The sequence below is a fragment of the Hydra vulgaris genome, chromosome 01 (genome assembly GCF_038396675.1).
Source record: "Hydra vulgaris chromosome 01, alternate assembly HydraT2T_AEP".
NCBI classification, from domain to species: Eukaryota; Metazoa; Cnidaria; class Hydrozoa; order Anthoathecata; family Hydridae; genus Hydra; species Hydra vulgaris.
This window is the reverse complement of record NC_088920.1, coordinates 31985843-32013272: the sequence shown is the minus strand read 5'-3', so window position 1 is coordinate 32013272 and position 27430 is coordinate 31985843. Positions and strand designations below refer to the sequence as shown.

At 28.4% G+C, this 27430-nt stretch overlaps 1 protein-coding gene and 1 pseudogene across 3 annotated transcripts in view; both read right to left on the bottom strand.

The window, feature by feature from the left end:
- The window catches only part of LOC100214636 (uncharacterized), a 125231-nt gene extending 102044 nt beyond the window's left edge, over positions 1-23187 (bottom strand). For 2 of the 3 annotated variants that reach the window (XM_065787913.1, XM_065787912.1), the window contains exons 1-2: positions 23007-23152; positions 1079-1209 (exon numbers count right to left, since the gene is read on the bottom strand). In XM_065787913.1, coding sequence (XP_065643985.1) covers positions 1079-1209; positions 23007-23022 — 147 coding nt within the window. In that variant the 5' untranslated portion in view covers positions 23023-23152. Of the gene's footprint in view, positions 1-1078; positions 1210-23006 lie in introns of all 3 variants that reach the window. The other variant, XM_065787911.1, reaches the window with a different exon arrangement.
- Positions 23188-23452: 265 nt separating this feature from the next.
- On the bottom strand, positions 23453-23526 carry LOC136075642 (U4 spliceosomal RNA; annotated as a pseudogene).
- Positions 23527-27430: the final 3904 nt, after the last annotated feature.

Sequence of the window (27430 nt, the reverse complement as noted above, 5' to 3'; positions counted from 1 at the left end):
TCGTTATGACAAAAAGTTCTGTCCTTTATTAGATGATACCTAACTCGTGTCAACTATTTTCTGACTACTGATTTTGTTCTCTACCTCTGACATATATGCTTTCCTGATAACCTTACAACATATATGCCATTTGAATGTTAAGCAGCTGTTACGTCGTAGTTAGAGCCCTAGACTAAATAAAAGGTAACAAGAGCATGTTTAGTTAAACAATAGTTTTTTTGTTATTTTACCAAGTTTTAATAAAAATAAAACAGAATGTTTTTTAAAAATTTTTTATTTTTGTAACACCATTAAATGTATTTTTGTAAGCTAATATTTCAAAGTATAAAACTCAGATATATTATTTAAAAATATATAATTTATTTGCTTTATCAAAAAGGCTTTCACTTCACAAATACCCTGCCGCTATTTGTGGCAAGTTTTTTTTTCTGATTTCGCATTTAAATCAACATCTTTTTAATTTTTCAAGTTTGACTTCCTCAAGCGCAATCTTGAAATTTTCAAGTTTAGTTGACGCATTTGCTTAAACTTTTTTTTGAAATCTAACTTGATTAAGTCAAACTCCAATGTTCAGGTCGAACTACTCTCAAGTTCGCTTTTTGCATTCCACCCTAATTAAATGATAATAGCAGCAATTTGATTAAAAAGTTGTAACGTTAACAACTTGTAAATATTAGAGAATACTTAAATTATTCCTCTGTTAAACTAACATTCTTCATTTTAGATTTTTGGTGAGTTAAACAAATTCTTGATTAACTATGTTTTAAATTTAAAAAAATAATATATATTCAAAACCGTGAGTTTTTTATAAATTAAAAAAGTCGTTGTTTGTTTATGTATTTTTAATTTATTTAAAAAAATTAATTTGAAATTGTATTTGATTATATCTGTTTGAAATTATATCTTCTTTGTTTGATGCTTAATTGTTCTTTAAACTATTTTAAAACTAAATTTAAATAAACAGAAAAAAAAAATTATTTGTATTAAAATTTAAGTAAATACTAATGCCATGTTTTGATTTGATACTTTTTTCAGATATGAGTTATACTAAAAAAGATAAAGTTGAATAAGAAATTACCTTCTCAGATTTAATAACAGTTAACGATAATTCTTTAAGTTCATTTAAAGAATTTAATGATTCTTTTGCACTTAAAGCTCCATTAATAAACCAGTTCAAAATGTAAAACACGACTATCCAGTTCATGTTCACTAGGAAAATAAAATATTGGAATGTAAATGGCAGTTCAAAAATTAATATTTATACCTATATGGATAAAAAGTATTTGCAATAATATTACAGTTTAAAGTAGCGTTGCAACAAAAAATGCCCCATCCCTTACATAGTTTTAATCCGGGCCTCTAAATTTTTTTTTTTTAATTTTATTTAGGTGCCCCAAGAAGTCCTTTCGGTCTTTTCACAGACCACTGCGGATGAGCATTTAATTGGAAGTTCACGCCTCCTTCCTAACTGATGTCGCAAAACTTGCCCAGTGGTTAGGTTTGAACCACGGATGCGAAAAGGTCGCGAAACTATTAACAGTAAAGAAAATAAGACTCACATAAAATAAGACTCACATAGAGCTAAGTTTTTCGCAAATTAATAAAAAAATAGAAATAAACTCTAGCATATTGAAAAAAAGGTTCCCGGGGTAATTTGCAATGGTGTAGAGAAGCTGATATCTATGGTTATAAACCACAGGAAACTACTACCAAATGAGTTTGATATTAAAGTGGGAATAGATGATAGACAAGACTTTTTAAAGTGTACTGCCTCTATAACATACTAGCCTGATGAAAGAGATCAGGAAACTCCTCAAAAGAGAACAAGATATTCAGAAAGATATAAAAAAAAAGAGTTTAAGGATTTCAGTGTTTTTAAAACCCTTATTCTACCAATTATACCTAATATAGATAAAAGTTATGTGAACATAAGAATGCTTATTGGAAAACTTAGTATAGGATCTTTAGACTACTCATTGTCTGAAGACATTAAGGTTCAACTGCAAATGGTTGGAATGCAATGTGCATCTTCTAAACACCCGTGTCCATTCAGCAAAAATGAGATACCTTTATTTCCTAAAGCTAAGGCAAACACAATCAGTTCTTTGCATCAATGGCACCATAAATGGTGAGAAAATGGTTCTAACCTTAGTCAGGCCAAAAAATTTCAAAATAGCATCCATCCTCCTCTTGTTACAAAAGATCCTAAGAAAAAGTTCATTGAAATGATGAACATTCCAGGATTTCATATTCTACTTGGTATTGTTAACAAAAACAAAGTAGTAAAATAAAGTAAAACAACATATGCAGCAGTTCACGTTATTTTTTGCACCTTTTACTAAGAAATTCACAAAAATAAAAATATATATTTTTAAAAAAAACAACCTGTTCAATCATTTTAATTTTAACAGATTTGAATTGAGAAAAGTAACACTTTTAAGACCTACTATGTGAAAAAATTGGGTACATAAAAATTTTTTGATCATGCTCAGGCCCATTGTGTATGGCAACTCTCCCCTATATACATATATATATATATATATATATATATATATATATATATATATATATATATATATATATATATATATATATATATATATATATATATATATATATATATATATATATATATATATATATAATAATAAGGTTAAGTGTCACTCGTTTAGTTAAAAACTAGTCAATGGAATGAGACTTGAAAAAACAACAAAAAAACAACAACTAGTAAGCAAAACATAGAAAGAATTTAAAACAAAATTAAAAAAATTAAATTAAAAAAAAAAAGGACAATACACAAGGAAAATTTTAGCATTGCGTGCCAATTAACATTTTCAATACTTCGAGTGTGATACTTAGGAGTATCGATTGTTTTAATAAAAAAAAAATTAGACAAATTAGATAGCTTATTCAAGCCTCACAAGGTCGTGAAATTTAAGAATTTTTTATTCAGAAAACTTTTTTTGTATACTAGATCGTAAAAGAGAAAATGTCATAATTCTTATGGAAGTGGTTTTTTTTTACTAATAAATAGCAGAATTAGAATATGTAAATAATGAACAACAGTTGAATATGTGCAGAATTATTAGAATATGTAAATAATGAAATATTTTGTGTATTAATCCTTTTATTTTTACTTTATTATTTTATTTAAATTACGTCATTGTCAGTTTTAAATGCATTTAATATTCTTAAAAATAGTTCAAGAGCTACCTAAATGATACGGTGAATTGAGTTTCAATTAACCGGAAAAGATATAAGCGTAATCTTTGGGATTCAATTGTAATGATGTTCTAAGTTGGAGAAAGAAAATCACAGTAATTTTTTAAATATATCCAAAGGGTAAGTTAAATAATGTACATGGTTCTACTTCTCAATTAAATATAAGCATATTAAAGCAATGTTTATAAATAATACACTATTATTAAATATAATACAACTATTTTTATTTGTTTATATTGAACTAATGTGAAGTGCTCGTCTTAAGTAAAAATATATTAATTTATGCACACACTTTAATATTTATTATGATTATAACATTACTATACTTAATAAATTACACGTTTATTATATTTGTTATGTTTTAAATAGTAAAGTAAAAAAATAATAAATTTTAGGATTTAATAGTGTGTGCATAAGTTCTTTTAACTTTATCATTTTATTTAAATTACTGCATTATAAACAGGTAAGTTTGACTGGTGATATTTGACTGGTAAATTACGATTTATAAGTAATAATATATTTGTTGCTGCGTTGTTCTATATAAATGTTACCAACATACAGGTAAAATATGCGCATAAATCATTTTATTTTACATCGTGCAGATAGCTCAGACGAAGAACTAAGTTGTTTTTTTTAATTACAATTTATAAGTAATACTATATTTATAGCTGCCTTGTTATATATAAATGTTACTAACATGCAGGTAATATTTACATATGTATTAGTTTGCATAAATCTTATATTTTTACTTTATCATTTTATTTAAATTACATTTTTGGCAGGAATTTTTGACTGGAAATATAAACAATATTGTACATAATGCATATAGCTAAGGCGGTGAAGAAGTAATAATATTACAATTGTTATTTATAAATAATGATATATTCATTGCTACTTTTCTCTATACAAATGTTACCCAACATTCGGCAACATTTATACAGAACGTTCAAAAAGTTGTGTGTTAATGTGTAATTATAAATAAGTTATAATAGATAATAATTATAAGTATAAATAAATTAGTAAATAAAAAAAAATTAGTTAGTATGTATATATTAGTTGTATGATGTATTGTCTAGATTGGTGAAATAGACAATCATACTAACTGTGGTGAAAACAATAATGAATATCAAAATGTGAATGGTACTTTGTTTGACGTTTATCTGGTTCTACAGACACAGTTGGTGGTGTAATCGCACTTATAAATGGTCTTGATGTTTTTTTGGGATTGAATATGTTGTACTGATGATTCTTTTAAACTTGTTGAAACTTGAAGTTATTAATTGTCAAGCTTATGTATACTATTTTTATCAAATAGTTATTATAAAATGATAAAAATGTAAATTGTTATATTTTCTGTAAAAATTGTTTTCTTAATCTTAAATTTCAATTGTTTATCACTCTATGTATATCAATTATAGTATAATATTACTTGTAATTTTTTGTTTTATTTATTTTCAGTATGTTTATATATATGCATGCGTTAAATATTGTGGTGAAGCCAAGTTTTAATGTTTTAGGTGCTTATAGCTATTAATTTTCAAAGATTTGTAGGATTCAACAAGATTTAAATTTGTTTATTGATTTTATTTTTGAAAGTGATCTCATAGGTTAAAAGAAATCAATAATTTTTACGACTTGCGCGAAAAAATTTTCTTTTCATGGTTTAATATGACAATTCAAATGACATTCGATCAAAAAAACTTGAAAACAAGACATGCTATTTTTCCATGGAAAATCCATGAGTTTTTTTTTGGAAAGGTGTTCCAAACACGCATGGAAATTCCATAGTTTTTGCATAGATGGAAAAACCATTGAATTTCCATGGGTATTTGGAACCCTTTTCCATGGAAAACTCATGGTTTTTCCGTGAAAACGTGCTCCAAATACCCATGGTTTTTTCATGGGTTTTTTTATAGATTTTCCATGGAAATTTTCCGTAAAGGTAGTACTGATTTTCAGGCAGGGTAATTCAAAAAATATACTTGGATTACGTATCTGTTAAGGTGTTCAAGTAATCTAAAAAAAATGTTCTTTTTCTCGCTTTTTGCGCTATTGCACCGCTTTCTCTTGAATGTATCTTCTCACCGAGTGAGCTGTGTTACAGATCAAGTAGGCACATACGGTACACATGACAGTCGTCACATCCGCACTAGTATAAAACAATTTCTACTGCATCATATTAAAAAACTACGCTAAAATAGATTCAACAAACACAGTAAATAAAAGAAGCGTTTGTCTTGTGAAATGCCTCTTCGATAAAGATACAGTAAACAGGAAAAATTGATCGCTCGGCCTAAACTCCAAACTGGAGCACACATGTTGGATTAAATGCTTCTTCTGTGCATCACAAAACCCGGACAGAAGACTCTGTCTCAAAAGGCTGCCTGTTAAATTGTAGCAGCTAAATACATCAAAGAATGGATTGCGAAGAACGTTTATTCTTTACATTTCAATAATGTTGCGAAGAAATTTTGTACTGACTATTAGAGATTAACAGAAATAAAAGTCATTACAAATCGACCGAATGGTAAGTAGAAGTAAACGAGTTCACCAACGGCATGACCAAACACGCGTAGGACATACGTACTTAAGACTAGTTGTACCAAAAGAAACTGGAGCAAAAATTTGGAGTGAAAATGGTAGAAAAAGATGAACTATATCCAAATAACGGCTTTGGGTCTTATACTTTTGCGTTTCTTGCACCGTGTCTAGGAAACGGAGCAAGCAAAAGAAATAAGTACACTGAAGACTTTCATCAGCTGAAAAAAAAATACAACGGCTTGATGACCACTAAACTGCACAAAAACTGACGTATCTTACATCACCAGAACATGTTGACAGCAGCCCTCTTAGTGACTCTGATCCTGAATTCTCTCCATGAATCTGGATGAATCCAACCTATCATCTGCAGTGACAAGACAAAAATCAGATTTTTAATTGCCGTCTACCTCAATGGCGAGCTCCTCTGCACAAGATCATTGTTCATTTCCAAAAATGAAGGTTCGAACTGTTTATTGCACTGTCAATGAACGGATAATACGATGTACAGGTCAGTACATTGCGGGCTACAAAATGAGCGGAAATGATCTTATTAGAATTGTTGTGTCTACAGCGAACATAGTAATTGGACAGAGCTTGTTGACTGCCAGTGACCTAGAAGAATCTGATAACTCCTTGGAGTCGGACAGTGACACCTCTGGTCCTGATGTACTGAAGCCAAGGTGTACATGCAACAATTTGACTTACGTGCATCTCAGTCCACGATGGATTGATATGTATCTTCAAGACGCTGCGTTTCTGAACTTAAGCATGGCAACCGATCTCATATTTGATAAAGGTGATTTAGTCATCACAGTAGGTCTGGATGACATGACCAAAGCACTGAGCTATTGTCTGTACAACATTAAAACCGATCAAATAACTGTAATTGATCCTGAAACTTTAATCGATCGATATAATAAACAAAAGAGAACAGTCGGCTTCATAGAAAATGTTAGCCTATATGGATCAGATGGAGCAGAGTCGCATCTTTTAAGGCTTAAATGCTTAGCAGCTCTAGCTGATGTTACTGTAGACGATATACTCGATTCCATAGACATCTTCATGACTGATCCTGGTGGAGACAACGCGACGTTACTAGAAAGTCTAGATGTGACCAGTCAGAAAATCATCAAATGTTCCGCACATGTGACTTTGAGTGTGGATCATGCTATAGACAAAGTATTCAAAAATGCGGGATAAAAAATCTGTCTTAGTAAGTTGCTGCATTTTTCTGCATAAAAAAGAGCGTTCAGTTCTCCTAGTACAAGCATTTGCATTCTTGGAAAAATTGCTTTTTCTAACTTTTGTCGCCAAACTATTTGGCTAGTTCTGTCGCTCTCTACAACAAGTACAAACAAAGGCTGAATGCTAATAATGAACTCGGCGGGCTCTTTGGATTTATTTAGAACCTATTCGGAAGAATCGCGAATATTTCCAAACAGTCTATTAAACAGAGAGAAGAGAGTTAATTAAGCAGTTTTTCAGCAATATGGTTGACATAAATCCTAATAGGTTAGTGCTGGCCGTATCTACGTACATTCAAAAATGGTTGGTTTCTGTTGTTGAAATCTATGCTAAACTTGGCAATATCTTAATATTTCCAATAATAGATCTTCTGGGGGTGGATGACCGTAAAATCTCCACGGATGATGAACGATCTTAGGATGGTGTGCAAACAATTTTTAAAATCAATGTTCCTGAACTTAGAAACCTAAAAGCCGAGAAAAGTCAATTAACCGCTGGTAAAAAACCTTCTTATCGGTGCTATTCTGAAAGAAGTATTAGAAAAGCTCAATATACAGTTTTCTGAAACGGACTTCTTCAAAATCTGGATATTGTTTGAAAAAAAGGTGGATATTGCTTGAAAAAAAGGTAAAACTGGCACCTCTCACCAATCTAGGGTGTGAGTCAGAACTCGCAAAAATTGACAACCTAGTCAAAATATGTGGTGGCTCACAACCGTGACTAATTTATCCAGAAAAAAATGGAGTGATGACAAATGGTTTACTTAGAGATTTCTCTTTTACCGAGCTCGCATGTGGGAACAAAAGAAATAAAAGGAAATGAGCTAGGACGTTTGATGAGGTGAAGCAGGCCAGAAAACTAGAAAATGACTTTATAGCAACCGTTTAGGCCGCCTGAAGACTATTTATTGTGAAAAAGGAAGAACCGAAAAAGTAGATAAATTTAAAAACTTTCAAAGTGCTGGAAGATTGCAAAAAGCATGGAGGACCTGTGACTCAGTCTGATATTGAAATATTAGACTCATCATCTGAAAGTCAGCTCCTCAGCGAAATTTTTTATTTGCGTCTCACTGTAGCTCCTAATGTAAATATAGAAGATGTATGAAATTGGACAACGGAAAAATGAAAATGCAGAACAACATTTTATATAAAAAACGTTCTCAAGCCTGTGATTGATTTTGTTGACTACATTTATCGATTACTGAAAAGTGTTTTAACTGCTGAATAAATACTCAGTAATATATATTCAGTTTGCGATAAATATATAAGAACAAACTGTGGCGTTTCCATTTCACCTCAGAATCACTGTGACTTGAGTTACAAATCAATCTCTTAACTTTTGGAATGTTTTAGTGGTTCAAATTGAAGCATTATATTCACATATAAAATAAGCCATTTTAAATACGTCAATTTTACATTTTTACAAATTTGAATTCCATGACCTGGAAAACCATAGAAAGGACATATCACAAGGTCTAATCTGGATCAAGATGTAGGGGTCTAAGAAAAAATTGTCATTAAAGCAGTCATTTTGAAAAATGGCTGCAACCCGACATCAAGCGATGTAGTGCATAAGCAATGTAGTGCATGTAGTACAAAACAATGAAGCACATGTAGTACAAAATGCTTCGTGTTCAGCATGGAATTTGGCCTCAGAAATTGCTCAGAAACTCAAAAAAAGTTCTTTTGTACCCTCTCCTAATTACACATTACAATTAATAATAATATAATAAAATAATTTCATAAAAAAAATTATACAATCCCCAAAAAATTGACATGATTTACTAATTTGCAAAAGAATTAGCTATAGTTTATTAACAGCGGTACAAATTAAATATGTAATATTATTAGTTCAACATAGTTATGTTAAATGATATCATTAAACATGTTTTTTGTAAATGCAAGGCATTTTAGCACTCTAGGTAGAAGATGTATATATATATATATATATATATATATATATATATATATATATATATATATATATATATATATATATATATATATATATATATATATATATATATATATATACATTTTATTATCTGTATTTCTTCAGCAAGAATGCTCATTGAATGATATCAGACCTTTATATGTTTGTTTGACGAGATAAAATAAAAAATAAGTACATAATGTTTATTGCTAAAAGTTTCAAGCGTTAGCAATTATTAAGTAGAAAATATATTATATTATTTCGTTAAAAATAATTTGTTCTGATAATACACACACAAAAAACAACAACTACAAAGCCTTATATTGCTTCGGTTTCCTAATCTTTGGATTTGTGGTTGTCAAGCAAAAGCTTGTTTTCGTGGTCACACTTTGATATTATTTCAAAAAGGTGATTACGATTCCATATCAAACTTTATTGCACCAATCAAATGGAATATTCTATTTCTGCATAAACCGCGGATCAAATGTTTAATTTATTAATTTTAAACAATTGTACTGTTTGAGAATATTTATACCCAAGGTTAATAACAAAGAAAAAGTATGATTCTTGGATTACTCCACATATTAAAACCTAATCCGAGCAAAAAATCCGCTTGGTATATCAACTGCATAACTAAATGGAAGAATAATAAACTTAAAATAAACTGCTATCTTCTTAACTGTTCCGTAAAAACTGATATATTTAAAGCAAAAAGAGCACATAAAAAAGAAATAATATTAAAATCGCTGTGAATAATTTCCATCGTTAAAAAAGTGATATTAGAACTTGTAACGACAACTTGGATTTTTCTATTTCAGACATTGTTAACTTACCAATCTTATAATACCCCTATAAATATTTTTTATATATGCACAAAAAGTTTCTCTTAAATTCTGGAATAATACTCACTCTCTAGAAATTAACAAACTTTAATTCAGCCTATAAAAAAACGTAAGATAAATTACTTGCTGAAATATATGAACCTATTTCACCAAACACCGTTACCAACAAAATAGCCAAAATACTTGTTTTGAACAAAATCCTTAAGCACATTAACGATAATAAAATGCTTTTTGCAAACCAACATGGCTTTTTTCACCATAAATAATGCGTGACTAATCTAAAAGAGACTTTTGATATTATATTATTTTCTACAGTATTTCACAAATTTATTGATGTAATCTCGATTTCGCCGTTAGTTCTCTACCTCATAACAAACTTATGCTAAAATTACGATACTTCGGAATAAATGGGAAACAAAATAAAAAGGTGAAATACATCAATCCCTAAAAAGCTCTACTGAAGTGCGTAATTTAGGAGTCATTATTTCTTGTAACGCCAAGAATAGACACACTTACAAAAAGTTGTCTCAAAGTCCTTAAAAATTCCTGGTATGCAAAAAAACATTCATATTCATGATGAAAATATGGCTCTCAAGTTATATAAAGTGTTTATTAAACAACACCATAAAAATACAGTGTCTATTTGCGCTTCTTATTCAAAAACTTATAAAACCTTGGTTGAATCTATTCAACGCAAAGCAACAAAATTCCAGCTTGAGACATCTGTTATACTGCGAAAAACTGAGACAATCTACCATCATAGACTAAGTGTTGTGGTTGGGGTAGCGATAAACTTGGGGTTAGGAGAAATTTTCCGCACTCTTTTCCTGCATTTTGCACATATCAAGTTTCCGCATTTTTCATTTTACCCGTGTCCACAATAACATATTATTATAAAAGTTGCTCATTTAAAAATATAATAGCAACACTTATGTTATATTTGACATTACCCATTAGCGTAGTAACTGCAAAAAGATCCATAAGCACATTAAAGCACACTTATGGACAACAATGGCGCATATCACGTGTGCACGAGAACCAATAGCTACTAAAGCAGAAATAGCATCTCAATTAAATTAAAAGGTGTTATAGACTAATTTGCAGCTATAGAGACAAGAAAAAAATTTTCAATAGAAATTCTACTTACAAGACTTGCATAGTGTAACATACAGGTTTATATTTAATTAAGTCAAAATTGTATCTAAAAATAATTTTTTTTTTCCATGTATAATTTTTGTCACGAAAAGGGAAGGGAGGATGGAGAGCAGAGAGTTAATTTCGGGACCCGGATTAAAATTTTGCTGAGAGGTCTATTTTTTGTCGCTACGCTACTGTATATATATATATATATATATATATATATATATATATATATATATATATATATATATATATATATATATATATATATATATATATATATATATATATATATATATATATATATATATATATATATATATATAAATTATGTTAGTGTATTCTACAAACAGAGTGCTTAATGTTCTTAAAGAGCAGAGCAATAATAAATTAGTAAAAACAATTATCTAATTTTTAGTTGTCTTCTACAAGTTGTTTCGCCATGATGAGTCTACTGATGGCGAAACAACTTGTGGAAGACAACTAAAAATTAGGTACGCATTTTTACTAATTTATATATATATATATATATATATATATATATATATATATATATATATATATATATACATGTATAATTTTTTTCAAAAATTTCCATCTATAGAGTACTTTAAAAAACAAACAGTAGAAATTTTAATTTAGCGCAGCTAAGAGAACATGATATTTAGTAACTTTGTATACATTGTCGTAAACTATAGCTAATGAATATGTAAATAAGTTTTTAATATAAAGGTATATCTATTTTGTTGTTTAGCTACATTTTGGTGAAATGCTTTTATATTTGTTTAAATTATCTTCTAATCTAATGCTTATTTGTTTCAGAATGCTTTCAACCTACTTTATCTACCGACTGCAATGTACATTTATATACCTTTTTTACTCAGAATTGGGTATAGATACATAAAAAATAAACTCTTCTAATCACAAAGCTTTCAAGAAAGTCTTTCCATCCGTTCTTAGTTTAATTTTAATGTGAATTTGTTTCTGTATTAAAAACACTTTGTTTATTCAAAAAGCTGCAAAATAAGATTCTTAAATTTCAATACTGAGTGAAATTATAAAATCTCAACAGGAGATAAAAAAGATACAAGAAAGTTATAGTGTAACACTATATAATCTCTTGAAAAAACAATAGCATCAACTGTCAGACTCCTTAGTTGCTTGAATTCATAACTTTGTTGCAACCTATAAAAAGTTAAATAAATGTCAATATTAGTCAATACTATCAAATGATATATCGCTAAAAAGGGCAGAAAAAGACCTTTATGAAACAACAGATGTTTGGTTATAGGATTTAAAATAAAAGTTTTATGAAGCATAATTGATTGCAAAAAAGCAACAAATTTGTTAAACTATTTTTACTTAACTCTGTAAATTAAGCTAAAATGCGCAATAAATTTGTTAGATTGAGTTTTTCTTCAAGAATTTAAACAGCAAATAATTTAGGGATAAAATCATTTCAAAATATGTCGATAGAAAATATGTCTTACATATTTTATGGCAGCATAAAATATTTTAGACATAAAACTATATCAAAATATGTCGATAGAAATTATGTCTGACATATTTTATGTCAGCAGAAAATAATTCAGACATTAACCCAGTGGGCACAATGACGTTGAAATAACGTTGAAACAACGTCGCAAACCGACGAAATGCAATGTTGAAACAACGTTGAAATTTGGTGGAATTGGAAACAAAATCCGACGTTGAAAACCACGATGTTGAAACAACGTCAATGAAAACGTTGTTTCAACGTTGTTATAACGTCTTATCGACTACATATCATTCATTTTTCAACTTCGATAAAATGAAAATTAAAAGTTCAACGTTGAAATTACGTTGTTTTAACGTCTTATCGACAATATATCAACCATATATGGTTGATATATTGTTGATAAGACGTTAAAACAACGTTCAAACAACCTAATTTCAACGTTAAATTTTGGTCCTTTGATAAAAATTATACAGCCTATTGGATATAACTTATATCCAATAGGCTGCAGCCATGTTAAATTGTCATCGTTAACATGTTAAATTGTCTCGACTTGGATTGCGATAAAATAAGACAATAAAAAAGCAATATTTTGCGCTAAAAGTAGTGTATTTCATGTTCAAAAAATTATTTTAAGGGAGTTTATATAAGAAATAGATAGAATGTTAACATTTTATATATACATTTTATATTAACATATTCGAATCGTCATTTACGCACCGACCGCCACCATTAGATCTGTCGGGTGCATATTTCAACAAACTCATGATATCTGTTCTGACTTCAGCAACTATAGCAGTCGCTTTACTAAGCATGACGCTCTCTATAAAAAAAGGTATTGCCAGATTAATTTGCAACAAGTACAGCAGGAACGTGAAATTAAAGTAGCACCAAATCATCAAATTGTGTTTTTCAATAACAGATAACATTACTCATGACTTTCCAACAACAACCTTACAAATGATTGTGCCTTCAAATTTCTCTTTACCCCTGCCGCCAGCCATGTTGAACTTTGATTGTAAACCATTGGTCATTAACCTACAACAAAAATTTATTATTTTTATAAATACATTAAACTTTGATACAATATCAGGTTAGGTAGCCCAATGGCACCGCGTATACCGCGGAATTGCGAATGGTTTTAAGATTTCAAAAATTCAATGACTTTTTTTTCTGTAGAAATAGGTCAATTTGAATAAAAATTATACATATATATAATAGATCATCCAGGTCAAATTTGAAAAATCCGAAAAATTGTTTGCGGAAAAAGTCCGGAATATTTCCCCCCTCCCCCTTTCTTTTCCCTCTTAATTTGCTTTCATCTGAGTTGCTTTTATTTTTAGTTTCAAATTTCATCCTGTAAGATAGAGTCTGAATTATATTCAGAATCTTCTATTGTAGTAGCCTCACAATTGCTGCTGCTACAGACATCTTCATTTAATGAAGCTGAGCAATCAATACCAATGTCACTACTAAGAAGCTCATTAACCAAAACATTATTCCGACTCCATCGCTTTAACCGTGTAGCCATTTCCCTAAACAACAGAAGGCACTTTTATAGTATGTATATATATATATATATATATATATATATATATATATATATATATATATATATATATATATATATATATATATATATATATATATATATATACAAGTGGAAGTTTTTAGAATAAAATAGCTAAATGAAAATAACATAAAACACACTGTTTAGTTATATAGTGCGTGATTCTTCACCATTTAGTAAACTTGGCATCGATTTTCATTTTCACAGTATATATTATATATTTATATTTATTTATATATTTATATTTACATATAATATATGATATATTTATATATATATTATATATATATATATATATATATATATATATATATATATATATATATATATATATATATATATATATATATGATATTATTATATATAACATATGATATATACATAAAATATATGATATGTTAATAAAATATCATATAGACTATAATAATCATAATACTATATTATAGTATTTTTATTATTATTATTATTATTATTTTTATTTTTTTTTTATATTTGGGAAGAGCGGAAGGAAAAAAGTGATTCTTACGCCAACACATACGTCACTTTTAATTTCTTTTGACTTCCGTCCAACATATGCGAGTTGTCAGAAAGTTAAAACCATTAATTTAATAACAAACTGATCGTTTTTTAAAAAAACCACAAAAACGCAAATTTAATTGACCAGAATGTTTTTAGAAACATTCTGAATGTTTTTAACAATATAAACAATGTTTTTTTTTTTTTTTTTAATAAAATGTTTTCATTTTTAATTTTTTTAATAAAATGTTTTTATTTTTATATTTTTTACTGTAAATCATGCGCGGAGTGTTGCTACATCGACTATCTTATAGCCTGACTCGCTAGAGAGTGCTGCTACATCGACTGACAAATAACCTGACTCGCAACGGAGTGCTGCTACATCTACTATCTTTTAGCCTGACCCGCAAGGGAGTGTTGCTACATCGACTGATGGTTTGGTTGGGGCAGGCAGTCTATCAATTAATAAAAAAAAAAATTCCGGCCTTGCATTTTAATTTTTACTTTTTGTCAACAAAATATGGACTTTCTGACAACATATAAAAGTTCTATATATATATATATATATATATATATATATATATATATATATATATATATATATATATATATATATATATATATATATATATAAAACATATGATATATACATAAAATGTATGATATGTTAATAATATATCATATAGATTATTATTATTATTATTTTTATATTTACAAATATATATATATATATATATATATATATATATATATATATATATATATATATATATATATATATAACATTGATAATATATATTTTATATTTATATAATATAAAATTAGTATAGTCAAATATACTAACATACATAGTAAAACAATTTAATCAATTTCTAAAAAACTACTTACTTAAACTCCAAAACAAATTCAAGCAAATTCTTTATGCAATACACACTGATGAAATAAAAAAAAAGATCTATTTAATATTTCTCACTAATGCATCGCAAATTAAGCAATGTGGTATCGTTAAATTGACAAACTCAAAACCTTATAAAATGGCAATAGATGGCCTAATCAATGACTCGTAAAGTCACGCATGCGTATTTGAGTTCTCAAAATGCAAAACGAATGGTGAAACTCATAATATAGACGTTGAATTAACGTTGATTCAACGTCGCGTTAAGTTGATTGTTTTCAACGAATTTTCAACGTTGATAAAATGTTGATTTTTGGTTATATGACGTCGCGACTAAAAATCAACCGTAAATCAACGTTGAAATTACGTCGTGTGTCCACTGGGAAAATATGTCAAAATATGTCGATAGAAAATACGTCTAACATATTTTATGTCAGCAGAAAATAATTCAAACATAGAATTATGTCAAAATATGTCGATAGAAAATATGTGGAACATATTTTATGTCGGCAGAAAATATGTCTCAGACATTTAACAGATAACAACCTTGTATATAAGATTTTAAATTCACATTGGGGATTTTTATTTGCAATAAAAATCCCCAATGTGAATTTAAAATCTTTAAATGAGTCAAGTATACTTCTTGTAAGCTTATTAATGATATGGTGTGTTGAATTATTTGTTTTGAAACATTTTGCATGTTATATAATTTTTTTTTTTAATATTGCATGTTATGTAATAATTTTTTTGCTAAAAAGCGACTGTATATTCTGTTGTTCTGTTGTTCTGTTGTATATTCTGTTGTTCAAAGTTCATTCTAAAACTTAAAAAAAACAAACAGAGAGGATGAAAATTGGACGATAGTTTTTCACATTAGTTTTTCTCCTTATTTGAATATTGGAACAGTTTTGATATTTTTAAATTATCAAGAAAAACTCCCTGATTAATAAAAAATTTAAAAATTTGGAAAAGTATGTCTTTTATTCCCATTGACATCATCAGGACCAACTGCTTTATTTAACTTTAACAGTTTCATTTTTTTTCATTATATAGTATTTTCGCACAAATATCGATTGAAAAGAAAATAGGGAAATGACCATATATATCACTTTTAATAATGTCTTTTTTAAACGATTAATAAAAATATGGTTGGTTATAATGTTATCAAATAAGGAAGTTGTTGTTTAAGTAACTCTAGTTTGTTTGTTTATTAGAGGAACTGCTCCGTTTTCAAATAGGCTTTGTAAGACCCATTAATGTTTTTTTTGATGTGGTACTCAAAGCAATTAAAATTCAGATCACCCAATATGTAAAATAATTTTTTTTCGTGGTTGCTTTTATTTATAACGTCATCATATAAAATGTACAAAAAGTTGTAATTTCGCCAGTAGATGGACGATAACTACAGTTAATCACTATGTTTTTAGTTTCATTGATCAATATTTCAGTTATTAACAACTTTTCATTGAAGTCAGAAATACTTATGTCTTGCTTAATATTGTATCGTAGGTTTTCTCTAACATAGATAAAGAAATCGGTTTTATTTGTGTTCCGCCCTAATGAAATCAAATTATAGCCCGGTGTTATGAAACGTTTATTTAAATTTGAACTACCAGAGCTGCACCATGTTTCAGTTAGGCATATTGCAATAAAAATAGTTAGATTTTCCTTAAAACTATTGTAAAGATTTTCAATAATTTTTCAAAAACTTCTCATATTTATATGAATTGCATTAAATTTATCACACTCAAGAAATTTTTTTATTTCATAATTATAAAAATAGCTGTTGTTGCTTCGTTAAACATCTGTTTCCATAAAATAGTTTTGATCCGGAGTCTATATCAAGTATAAAACCATTGTATTGAAAATATCAAAACTTCTAGTGTAATTTGAATCCATTTAAGCATTTAAAAACTATAAAAATTAAAGCATAGTTATGATAAAAGAATTTCTTAAAAGTTGCGCGTGACAAGTTTATTATATACAACTTAAGCAAATTTATCTACGGCTCTCAAATCTTTTGTTTCCTTTAAACAACTGTTTTCGAAACTCTAAAGTTCTTTTGCTGTAGTCTACGTTTACGTAAAATCAGTTGTTCCACAATTTTAACTGAACTTAGTTATCCAATGCAGATTTTATGTCTTTGCAGTTTAAAGTTTAGACTATTATGGTTCTGTTGTGTTTTTTTCCTCGTCCTGTGCGCCTTGTCAATTTCTACATATGTAGAAATATTACTTTTTAAACCAAGTTTTGTATTTCTTGCTAACGAACTCCACCGATTTTTTTAGTTGATAAATATTTTAAATAAAGCATTCTCATGAATATCTTTTCTCTGCTCTATGCTGGTTACGATAAATGTAGAGAGGCTCCTCAAATTGCAAAAGCTACCAGTACATAGTTTTAAGTTTGCAAAAATAAGGAATGATGTTAATTTATTAACATAATTTAAATAAAGATATAATTGAAGAATGTTTTAATTTCAAGCATATAAATGTAGTTAATGAATAAAGTCAGTTACAGTTCTGTAACTGACTTTATTGTTCTGTTGTTTTAAATTTTTAAATTTTTTACTAATCAGGGAGTTTTTCTTGATAATTTAAAAATATCAAAAACTGTTCCAATATTCAAAGAAAGAGAAAAACTAATGTAAAAAACTATCGTCCAACAGAACAATAGCCATGAACTTTCATTAAAAACACTTATAAATTTAGATATCGGATTAACATTTTCTAATTTGAAAACAACGTACAAAATATTTTTGAAAGTTGAATGCATTAATTTCTCCGGGCATTCATTTTCAGTGCTCAAATTAATAAAAAACTTGGATCTACATTAGGCGAGTCAATATTTTTGTCATTGTAATTATTATATATATATATTTTTATTATGTACAGACGATGAAGAAAGAAACGTATTTAATATACCTTGATTTTTAAAATCCAGAAATATATATTTTAGAAATAGATTCAATTCTGTTCTTATTAAGTGTGAAAAATACAATATCTACTATTGGCACTGTTTCTACTAAAACTTTATTTTAAAAGGGTAGAATTAGTGCATTATTTTAAGCATTTATGTGTCAAGTAATTAATCATCTTTTTATTTTAGGTCCTTAGTGATGAGTAAAAAGTTGTTCAGAATAAAAAAAATGCTTAAAAACGTATATATTAAGTCTATGTCTGAAGAAAAACAACTTTGACCATTTTGCGCATGCGCCAATTCAAAATAGGCCAGGAAAACGGGTTCTCCTTTTGCGAATCACGAGGCTTTTTTTTGTGATCTACATAACAGAGAGAATCACTGAGCAAAGTTTCAGTTTATAAAATCTTATAAACAATGACTTATCATTTTATATTATTGCTGACATTGAACAAAAGTTAATATTAATGGTTCTAGCAAAGCTCGCAGTGACACATGTTAATTTGCAGATGATACAAATTTATTCTAGGCTCATACTGATATTAGTATTTTTTTTAAATTAGTAATCACGGATATTTTATATCCTATCTAATGTAAGGTTTTATGTACTTAAACACCAGATTTAACCAAAGCAAAATATCCCATCGTTTTTATAATCGAAGTAAAAATCATTTAAAAGTTCCAAAACATTGTATTGTCTATCAAGATATAAAAAATAGAAACCATTTCGAAATTTTTCCGCGTAACCCTTAACGAATTTGTGAGATAACAAACATTATTTCAAAAATAAAATCTCAAAGAAAATTTTCCAACTTTGCAGAGCGAAACCTTACCAAATATTTAAGTAAAAACTATGTTCAACCCAAAACTGTATGTGATTATCCAAAGTTTTTAATTAATAAACTACTGGAACTGCAGTTCACTTTGTGAACCAGACTAATCTATGGAAAAGAACGCAATACAAATTAAGGACGCAATCTATGGAATATATGATCAGTACTGATATTTTAACAATTACAACTCTTGTCAATCACAACTCTTGATCAGTAGGGTTATGACATTTTTGCAAGCTTATTTGCCATGGTTTTCAAAGAGTTTTGATCAAAAAGCACTGAAATAGATATTCATTTATATTTTATTTCAAAAAACTACTCCAGGTTCTCAAAAAATTGTTTTAGTAATATAGCGACAGTAAAAATCGATAAGTTTATACTTAGAGTTATTTAATAATAAAAATCACAAAATATGCATAAAAATTGAAAAACCTTTTATAATAAAATCACTTGTGAATTTATTGTAAAAATAAACTTCAAATTTTAGTTTTACTCTTTATTTGTTGTATGGTTTTATTCACTCGTTCAGCACAAAAATTCTTTTTTCGTTAGAGTTGTTAAACTATTTCTATTCCAATGTTTCTTAAAAATTGATTTTTGTGTTTCTTTAAGCCATAGTTAAATATTTTATTATCATTTTCTTTATAAAAATGGTCTCTCTGATTTGAACATCAAACCAAATTTTAGATATTAGCTCACAAATTCCAGAAAGCATATAATTGGCGTAAGGATAATCATGCCTTTGTCAGGTAGTTGCATTCAAACTTTTTTTGTTTTAGAGGATCTTAAATTAGTCTATTTCACAAGTTGAATTGCAATTCCTGTCGTTGAATATTGCTCGGTATTTTTTTTTAGCAGGAGGTTTCACGGTATATCTAGAGTGATTAGTATCACTAACTGAAGTTTCTGGATATTATAATGTATTAGAAACAGTTTCAGATTCTTCATCATTATTTGACAAAGAAAGATTACATGCACTGCTGCTTGAGGTACTTCTTTTGATAATTTTTGATGGATGATGATTTTTACAAGTATTTTTGTGGCAAGACCTACTTCTCTTAGTGGTCTTAACTGCATTTTATAAGACTGTTTATCTTCAGTTACCAACCAGATGCCATTTGGTATTGTAAAAAACATTTGTAAATATAGCCTAAGCACACTCCTTGACGTATTTCAAAAATCATATTCTTTGAATAAAGCTTAAATTTTTCTCACTATTGACTATGCTATCAGAAATGGAAAACTTAGCTTTTGCCACCAAGTTTTTATTTCATAAGTTATTACTTTAATTCTGACATATCTAGATATTTCATGTTCTAAAATTTTCTTTTTTTTGAAATTCTAGCTAATCCATCAAGTCTATCATCTTTTTGATAACATTTAAAAAATTTAAAAAAATGCTTAATTTTGTAGGTGTGGAATGACATGGATGTATGAGCAACCAGAATTCATTAAATTGACCATGCCGAATGTTGTGCAGCATGAGTTTGCCAAGTATTCACTTTTCATATATGGAGAGGGAAGCTATGCAACGTATTTAAAAAACATGCAAGGAAAATACAAATTAGATGGAGTTCCTGTTTTATTTGTGCATGGAAATGGGGGTAGCTATAAGCTAGGTAGTTTTATTTTTGCAGGTAGTTTTATTAGGTAGTTTTATTTTTGCAGGTAGTTTTATTTTTGCATGGAGGTGGGGTAGCTATAAGCATGTAGGGTGAGGGGGTAGCTATAAGCAGATAGTTTTACAATTAAAGTATATAATTTTTTTTGCTTAGTATTATAATAATATGGTATTGTTGCTGATACCAAAATTTACAATATATTAATTTGTTATTAATTTATTGATTTTTTGAAATTATTTTTAAATATAAATTAAAATAACATACATTTTTAATAATATTTTTTAACAAGTTTAAAAACAAGTTTAAAGCCCCTTTTTGATAACATTTTTTATTAACACTATTTTGGCATGCTGTGAAATGTTTCTTCCGGGTATCAGAATTTTTCGCAACGTTTTTTTAGGTTTTTATAATTGACATTTTCCCGAGCTTTTTATCTAGAATTTTAGAATTTAGAAAAAAATTAAACATTTCATAACACTATTGATCAGTTTAAAAAAAAATAATTAAAACTAATAAATAATTTAAAAATAATCCTAAATTTTCTCATTATATAACAAATTTTATGAAGTGGTTTCTAGAAATTATGTTACATAGAGTGATTTGTATTAAGTCTTTAATTACTTATATAATAAAAAATTATATTACAAGAGCGAAAATTATTGATGAACTCTTGAGACTATTTTACATTTTCTAAAAACATGCGTGTTTATGAAAAAGATATATTACATTGCCTATTACATTAAAACATTAAGTTCGATTACCAGTTTATATGTTTATTTTGTTTACTTCGCATTTTTCTCAAATTTCTTCAAAAAGTTCTACGTTTTATTCTCATTATTATTTTAAGCTACATTTCATTTATTTTAATGTGTGTGTAATTTGTGCTTAATGTTTATTTTTTTTAAATCACACTTCTTTATCTAGCACTAATACAAGAAAAAAAAGAAAACAGTTCTAACATCACCATTTGAATAATGCATTTCTTTATCAGAATAGTTGAAGGCATAGATTCAAAGATTGAAAAAAAAATTTTTGTTAAGAAAATCAATAGGGTAAAGTGGGGAGAAGTGGGACGCTGGAGAAGTGGGACAGCCTAAAATTTCTAACTAGGAGTGGTGCTTAAATACTGTTATTTAACGTAAACAATTAATTTCTTCCACTCTATTTAGCAGAAATTGCTTTGTTTCCCTACGCGCGCTAGAAGCTCTAATTTTGAAATGTACCTTAAAAAAGTGATTACATTGGGGTGAAGTGGGACAGAAAAAAGAAATATTTATGCCCCGTTTCCTCCCGTTGCCATTTGATTATTTCAATTGGTGAAAGCTCTTAAACATTTTAATGTCGACCAGGTGATTTTATGATTTTATCAGTTTCTATTTAACAATTTGTGTTAAAATGTTGTTTTAAATTTATTTGTCCCACTTTACCCCAATGGCACGGTTTTTCTAAAAGCAAAAATTTATATACTTTGTTATAATTGGCTGGAAACCTAAGGTAATTGAATCGGTGCCAAAAAAGTTTTATTTGTAAGAACTTCTTTGGTTCAGTTTATACATCAAATAAAAAAGATATTGCAATTACCCTAAAAAAAATTTACGTGATTCACTTCTCCCCAATCTCCCATATTATTATAGCTTTTTGTTTGTTTTAGATTTTGTTTTACTTGTAAGCGTTTACTATTTTGTAATAGTTACGTTAATTTATATTACTTGGCAAAAAAACCACTATATCATAGGACTATTACATAATATCATAGGACAATCAGATAATATTATAGGACTATCACATAATATCATAGAACTATCACATAATATCAAAAGACTATCACATAAATGAATTGACAACTACGCCTAATACTCTAATGATTCCACATTCGCATGGGCACATGTGACATTACTGCTTTGATTAAAATCTTTTTTAGTTAAACAGAAGTGTAAAGCAGCATTTAGAGGGAAACTTTTTTTGTAAAAAGTCTTTTTGTACTGCAGTTCTCAATAAAGTTTCAATAATCTCAATAAATTTTCAATAATCTCAATAAAGTTTCAATAATCTCAATAAAGTTTCAATAATCTTTCTCAACATTTATGTTGTCAAAATGCAGTATATATTGTCGAGTTATCATTAATTTTTTTAACAGTTATCATTAATTTTTTTATATTTTTGTTGTGTTTTTCTGGTATCTGTTTTTAATGTGCAATGTCAACAAAAATAAAAGCGAAATTCAGAAAGTTTACCTTTTTTACTCAACATCGTCTTTCTTTAAAGAGAGTTTTTGTTAAAAGCCTGTGTAAATAAAACGGTGATGAAATAAATGATACCTAATCGATATTCTATATTTATATACTAGCTTTATGAGTGAAACTAAAAATCTAATATGCACAAGACTTAATGCGTCAATTAACATTTTTCAAATGTTAATCGACCCATTAAGTCCTCGGGAAAGTAGCTACTTTTAAATGTAAATATAAGTCAATAGAATTTTTTTTTTTTAAATTTAAATTTTAATTAGGTTCCCATAGAAGTTCTTACACGGTCTTATCACAGAGCACCGCAGATGAGCATTTAATACGAAGTTCACACCTCCTTCCTAACCGATGTCGCAAAACTTTCCTAGATATGAGGTTTGAACCACGGATTCTTTGTTTCAAAGGCAAGTGCGATACCAATGCGCCACGGCTGCTCATTTTTTTCAACTAGCAATAATCACGACTCATTTTAACCTCATTGTCTATGGTAATGCCACTGCGCAAAGCTTGTTTAACTTTAAATTTTTATAAGCTTAAGTGGTATGTAAATCAAAAGATAGCATTTAAATAGTTAAAAATATAAAAAAGAACTTTGTTTTTTCACTTTAACATAAAAATATTCGTTTGTATTTTTTTAACTTTAATTCATAAATACCGAAAATAAAAAAAGTTATTAAATATTTTTGCTGCATAGTGTTTTCTTCACATTTATATTTGAATCATGAAAACATATTTTTGAAAGGTAATTCAAAATGATTTAAGATAAATAACTTATTTTATAACAAAATGGAACATATTAATAAGACTTTATATTACTTAAATAAGTTATATTTACACAAATAAAAAGTAGCTTTAGTTGTTTCTAGTTACAAACAGAAGTAGCTTAGGCTAATTTTTCAGAAATAACAATCTAAAAAGAAACAGCGGGTATTCAGTTTTAAAAACCGTTTCGATTGAATAACCGTTGAAGTATAATTGCGATTTAGAGTATTGTTGAAAATTTGTTTCTGCTTGACTGGCTTTCATAGTCTAGTTGTTATTATATTTTTATTTTAGTTTTTATATTATTAGCATGCAGTGCTTTTTTTCTAGAAAAAAAAGCGCCGGAACTCACCTGTGTTTTTCTTTATATATCAAAAATAAAGCAGATATTAGCAATTGAATTTGTAAATAAAATTTATACATATGTATAGACGTTGGTGGGCTCCACTACGCATCATATCCAATAAGGCAGAAACAAATAAAAGAAGGTGTTTTTCAATAAAAGAAACTTTTTTTTTATTTTTTAAAATAGCAACAAGTTTTTTTTTTGGGTGGGGGAAGAAAGTTAAATGGGGTGAGGGGTCACGGCGCTGTATATAAGATACAAACTATACAAAACTATAAACTTCTATAATAAATCCAAGAGTTTTTTCCAATTTTTGTTGGACAAATCATCTTATCTCCTTTCCTGGCTGTTAATGTCTACAACTGAATGCCTTCTACTAAGCAACCATGAATCAAAGTACTTTAAAAGAACAAAGCTTGTTAGCAGTGGTCTTACTAATTTGATGAATAAAGACGTTGAAATTATTTTGGTCATTAAGGAAGTCTTGATTAGTGTCGTGATCAGATTTATCTCTGAAAATCCTCGTTTGCATTCACTTGAGGAAATGGGGATAGTATAAAGAACGTGCAACAAATAAACTAAATTTTTAGGATATTTTTTTTTTACAAGTAATTCATGGAACTCATGAATCAATTCTCTGTCATTAAATTATAGCTTTATTGACAGATTTCTTATTTCAGTTTCTCCAAATTTCACTAGAGTGTTAACTTTATCTGGCCATTGTTTTTGGTTGAAGATGCGAGTCGATTGAGCTTATTCAACATCTTTGTCAGCAAGCAACCTTTTCTCAGTTGACTCTTTTAGTTTTGTGCAAAGGTGTGATGATTAGGTGTGATGCGTTGTGATCGATAGCCGAATCATTTTTGAATTTTTATTTTGAAGTAAAACTCCATGAAAACGGAAATTTTGTGCTGACTCTGACGCAAGTTTGTAATAAGGCCACCATTTAATTTTTTGATTTGCTTTGTACAGGTCAATGTTACAGTCTTAGAGGTCCATACTGAATTCCGAAAATTCTTGGAGAGCATTAAACATAAGCTTTGTTGCAGTAAAAACTCAGTGGATGTAACTTTATAAACCTTCATAAGTGGATTTTTCATTTTTGAACATTGTAGGATTAACCACCACTTCTTTAAAACGATCCATCAGCGCCTCATAATTTTCCCAAACCGCAAAAACTGAACAGAAACTAGATGACGCATCAATGTAACTCTCTTTTTTTTTTTTGAGGGGGGGGGGGGGGAAGCATGATACATAACGTAAAGTTTATCAAAAATAATTTGAATCTATTATACTTAAAATCTCCCTTCTAGTATCGCCCACTGATTTAAGTCTATAATTTGCGTGATGTTAAACTATAACAGAAAGAAATTTTTCAGTGATTAGTTTAAAAACACTACTTTTTCTAACTAAATAATTTTTCTGTCATCCCATACCAATGATAACATTCGAGTAAAGCATCAAATAATTTTTTAGCCGTAACGCTTTTAATTTCTATTAAATCTAAAAACAAATTATTGGTGAATTTATTACACTGCCTTTTATACAGCACCCAATGTACACTACCAGTGTTAATTTTTAGCTTGAAGTGGTAGATTCATTCCATTAAAAAATCTTTGATTTTATGAGTTGTGTAATAATTTTTTTTTCTCATTTCGTCACCTATATGGCTGACAATGTTAATGCATACGTTTATAGAATGAAGAATACGACCCGTTTCAACGCCGTTAAATTCTTGAAGATCAATTTCTCCAAAATTATTTAAGGACAGAATTCTTTTTGCAACTTGATATGGAGTTCAAAAAATGTTCGTTTTTACAATTTTCTTGCGTGTTAAACATTTTAAAATATTGTTTAAAAGCGTCTCTTTTTTAGCTTTTTTTAATTATTTTTTTATTTTGGGTGCCCTAAGAATTCCTTACAGGTTTTCACAGAGCACTGCTGAAGAGAAATAAAAACTCTGTGAGCTAATACTGTCAGGAAAGGCCTTGCGCAGCGAGGCCATCTTAAGGGCGAACAACCAAAACTTTTACTTATTTTTAATGAGAGTAAGGCCTCGCGCATCAACGTCACTCTTGTTAAAAATAAGTAAAAGGCCTTACTGTCGTTAAAAAATAAAAAATATTTTTGGTCAAATGAAAATAATATAATAATAATATTCGTGCCAAAATATCTAATTACCCGCGCAATTATTTAATAATTAAAAAACATATCAAAATTAATTAAAAAACATAATTAATTAAAAACATATTAATTAGAAAACATAACAATAAAAAACGTGACAATAGCGAACAAAATAATGCAAAACATCGTTCGAAGTTATTGAAGCTCTTCTCGCAATGACATCGCAAATGGATGGTTCATTTATTTAAGAAACAATATATTCTGAAAGCCTGTTTAGCTCAGCAAACGGACAAGGGCTTGTCCGTTTGCTGAGCTAGCCCCGAAACCGAGCCAGTTTTAAAATTGCACTTATATGAATTTTTGAAAAAAAAAAAATGATATAGAGGTCAGCCTGGCTTTTTCTAGCAGGGCTGGCCTCTTTATCGGTAAAATAATAGCTTTAAAGATGGCGGCTATCGACAAAAAAATACATTGCATTTTAACAATATGTTTAACTGGTGTTATAACACAAATAATGCTTCTTAAAAGCTTAATAGTATTATATAAGCTTCACAAATTTAAATTTGATAATTTTTTAAATATTATTCGTTTACAAAAACGATCACAATCACTTCAAAAAATAAAACAAGCAAGAGAGAGGCGCCTTAATAGAATAAATTGTAGCTGCTGGTTTAAAACTGGCAGAACTGATTCATGGTGGCATAATATATTAACTGGTGTAGGTCCCATTGATGTATGGAAAACAAATTTTAAGCATTCGTGGTTTCTTTTCATGAATTTGATTTCAGAGTCAAGCCCTAATTTATCTCCTAACCCTTTTTCGCCTAACTCTAGAGCTCTATCAGCAGATAAAAAAGTAGCTATTGCTTTATATTTGCTTTAAGATACTGGATCTTTGGGAATGATTACAAATACTTTTGGAATTGCAGTCTGCACTGCTTCGTCCGTTATAATTTCAGTTTGTAAGGCAATACTAAAGTGTCTTGGGCCAAGTACCTATTTCTTCCAAGAAATCAAACTGAAATGCGAAATAAAGTTTTAGAGTTTGAAAGTAAATTTAGTATAACACAAGCCTTTGGATGCATTGATGACACCCATATCCCTATTCGTCGTCTATTAACTAACTTACAAGATTTTTTTTGCTATAAGTAATATTTTTCTCTTAGTATTCAAGCTGTAT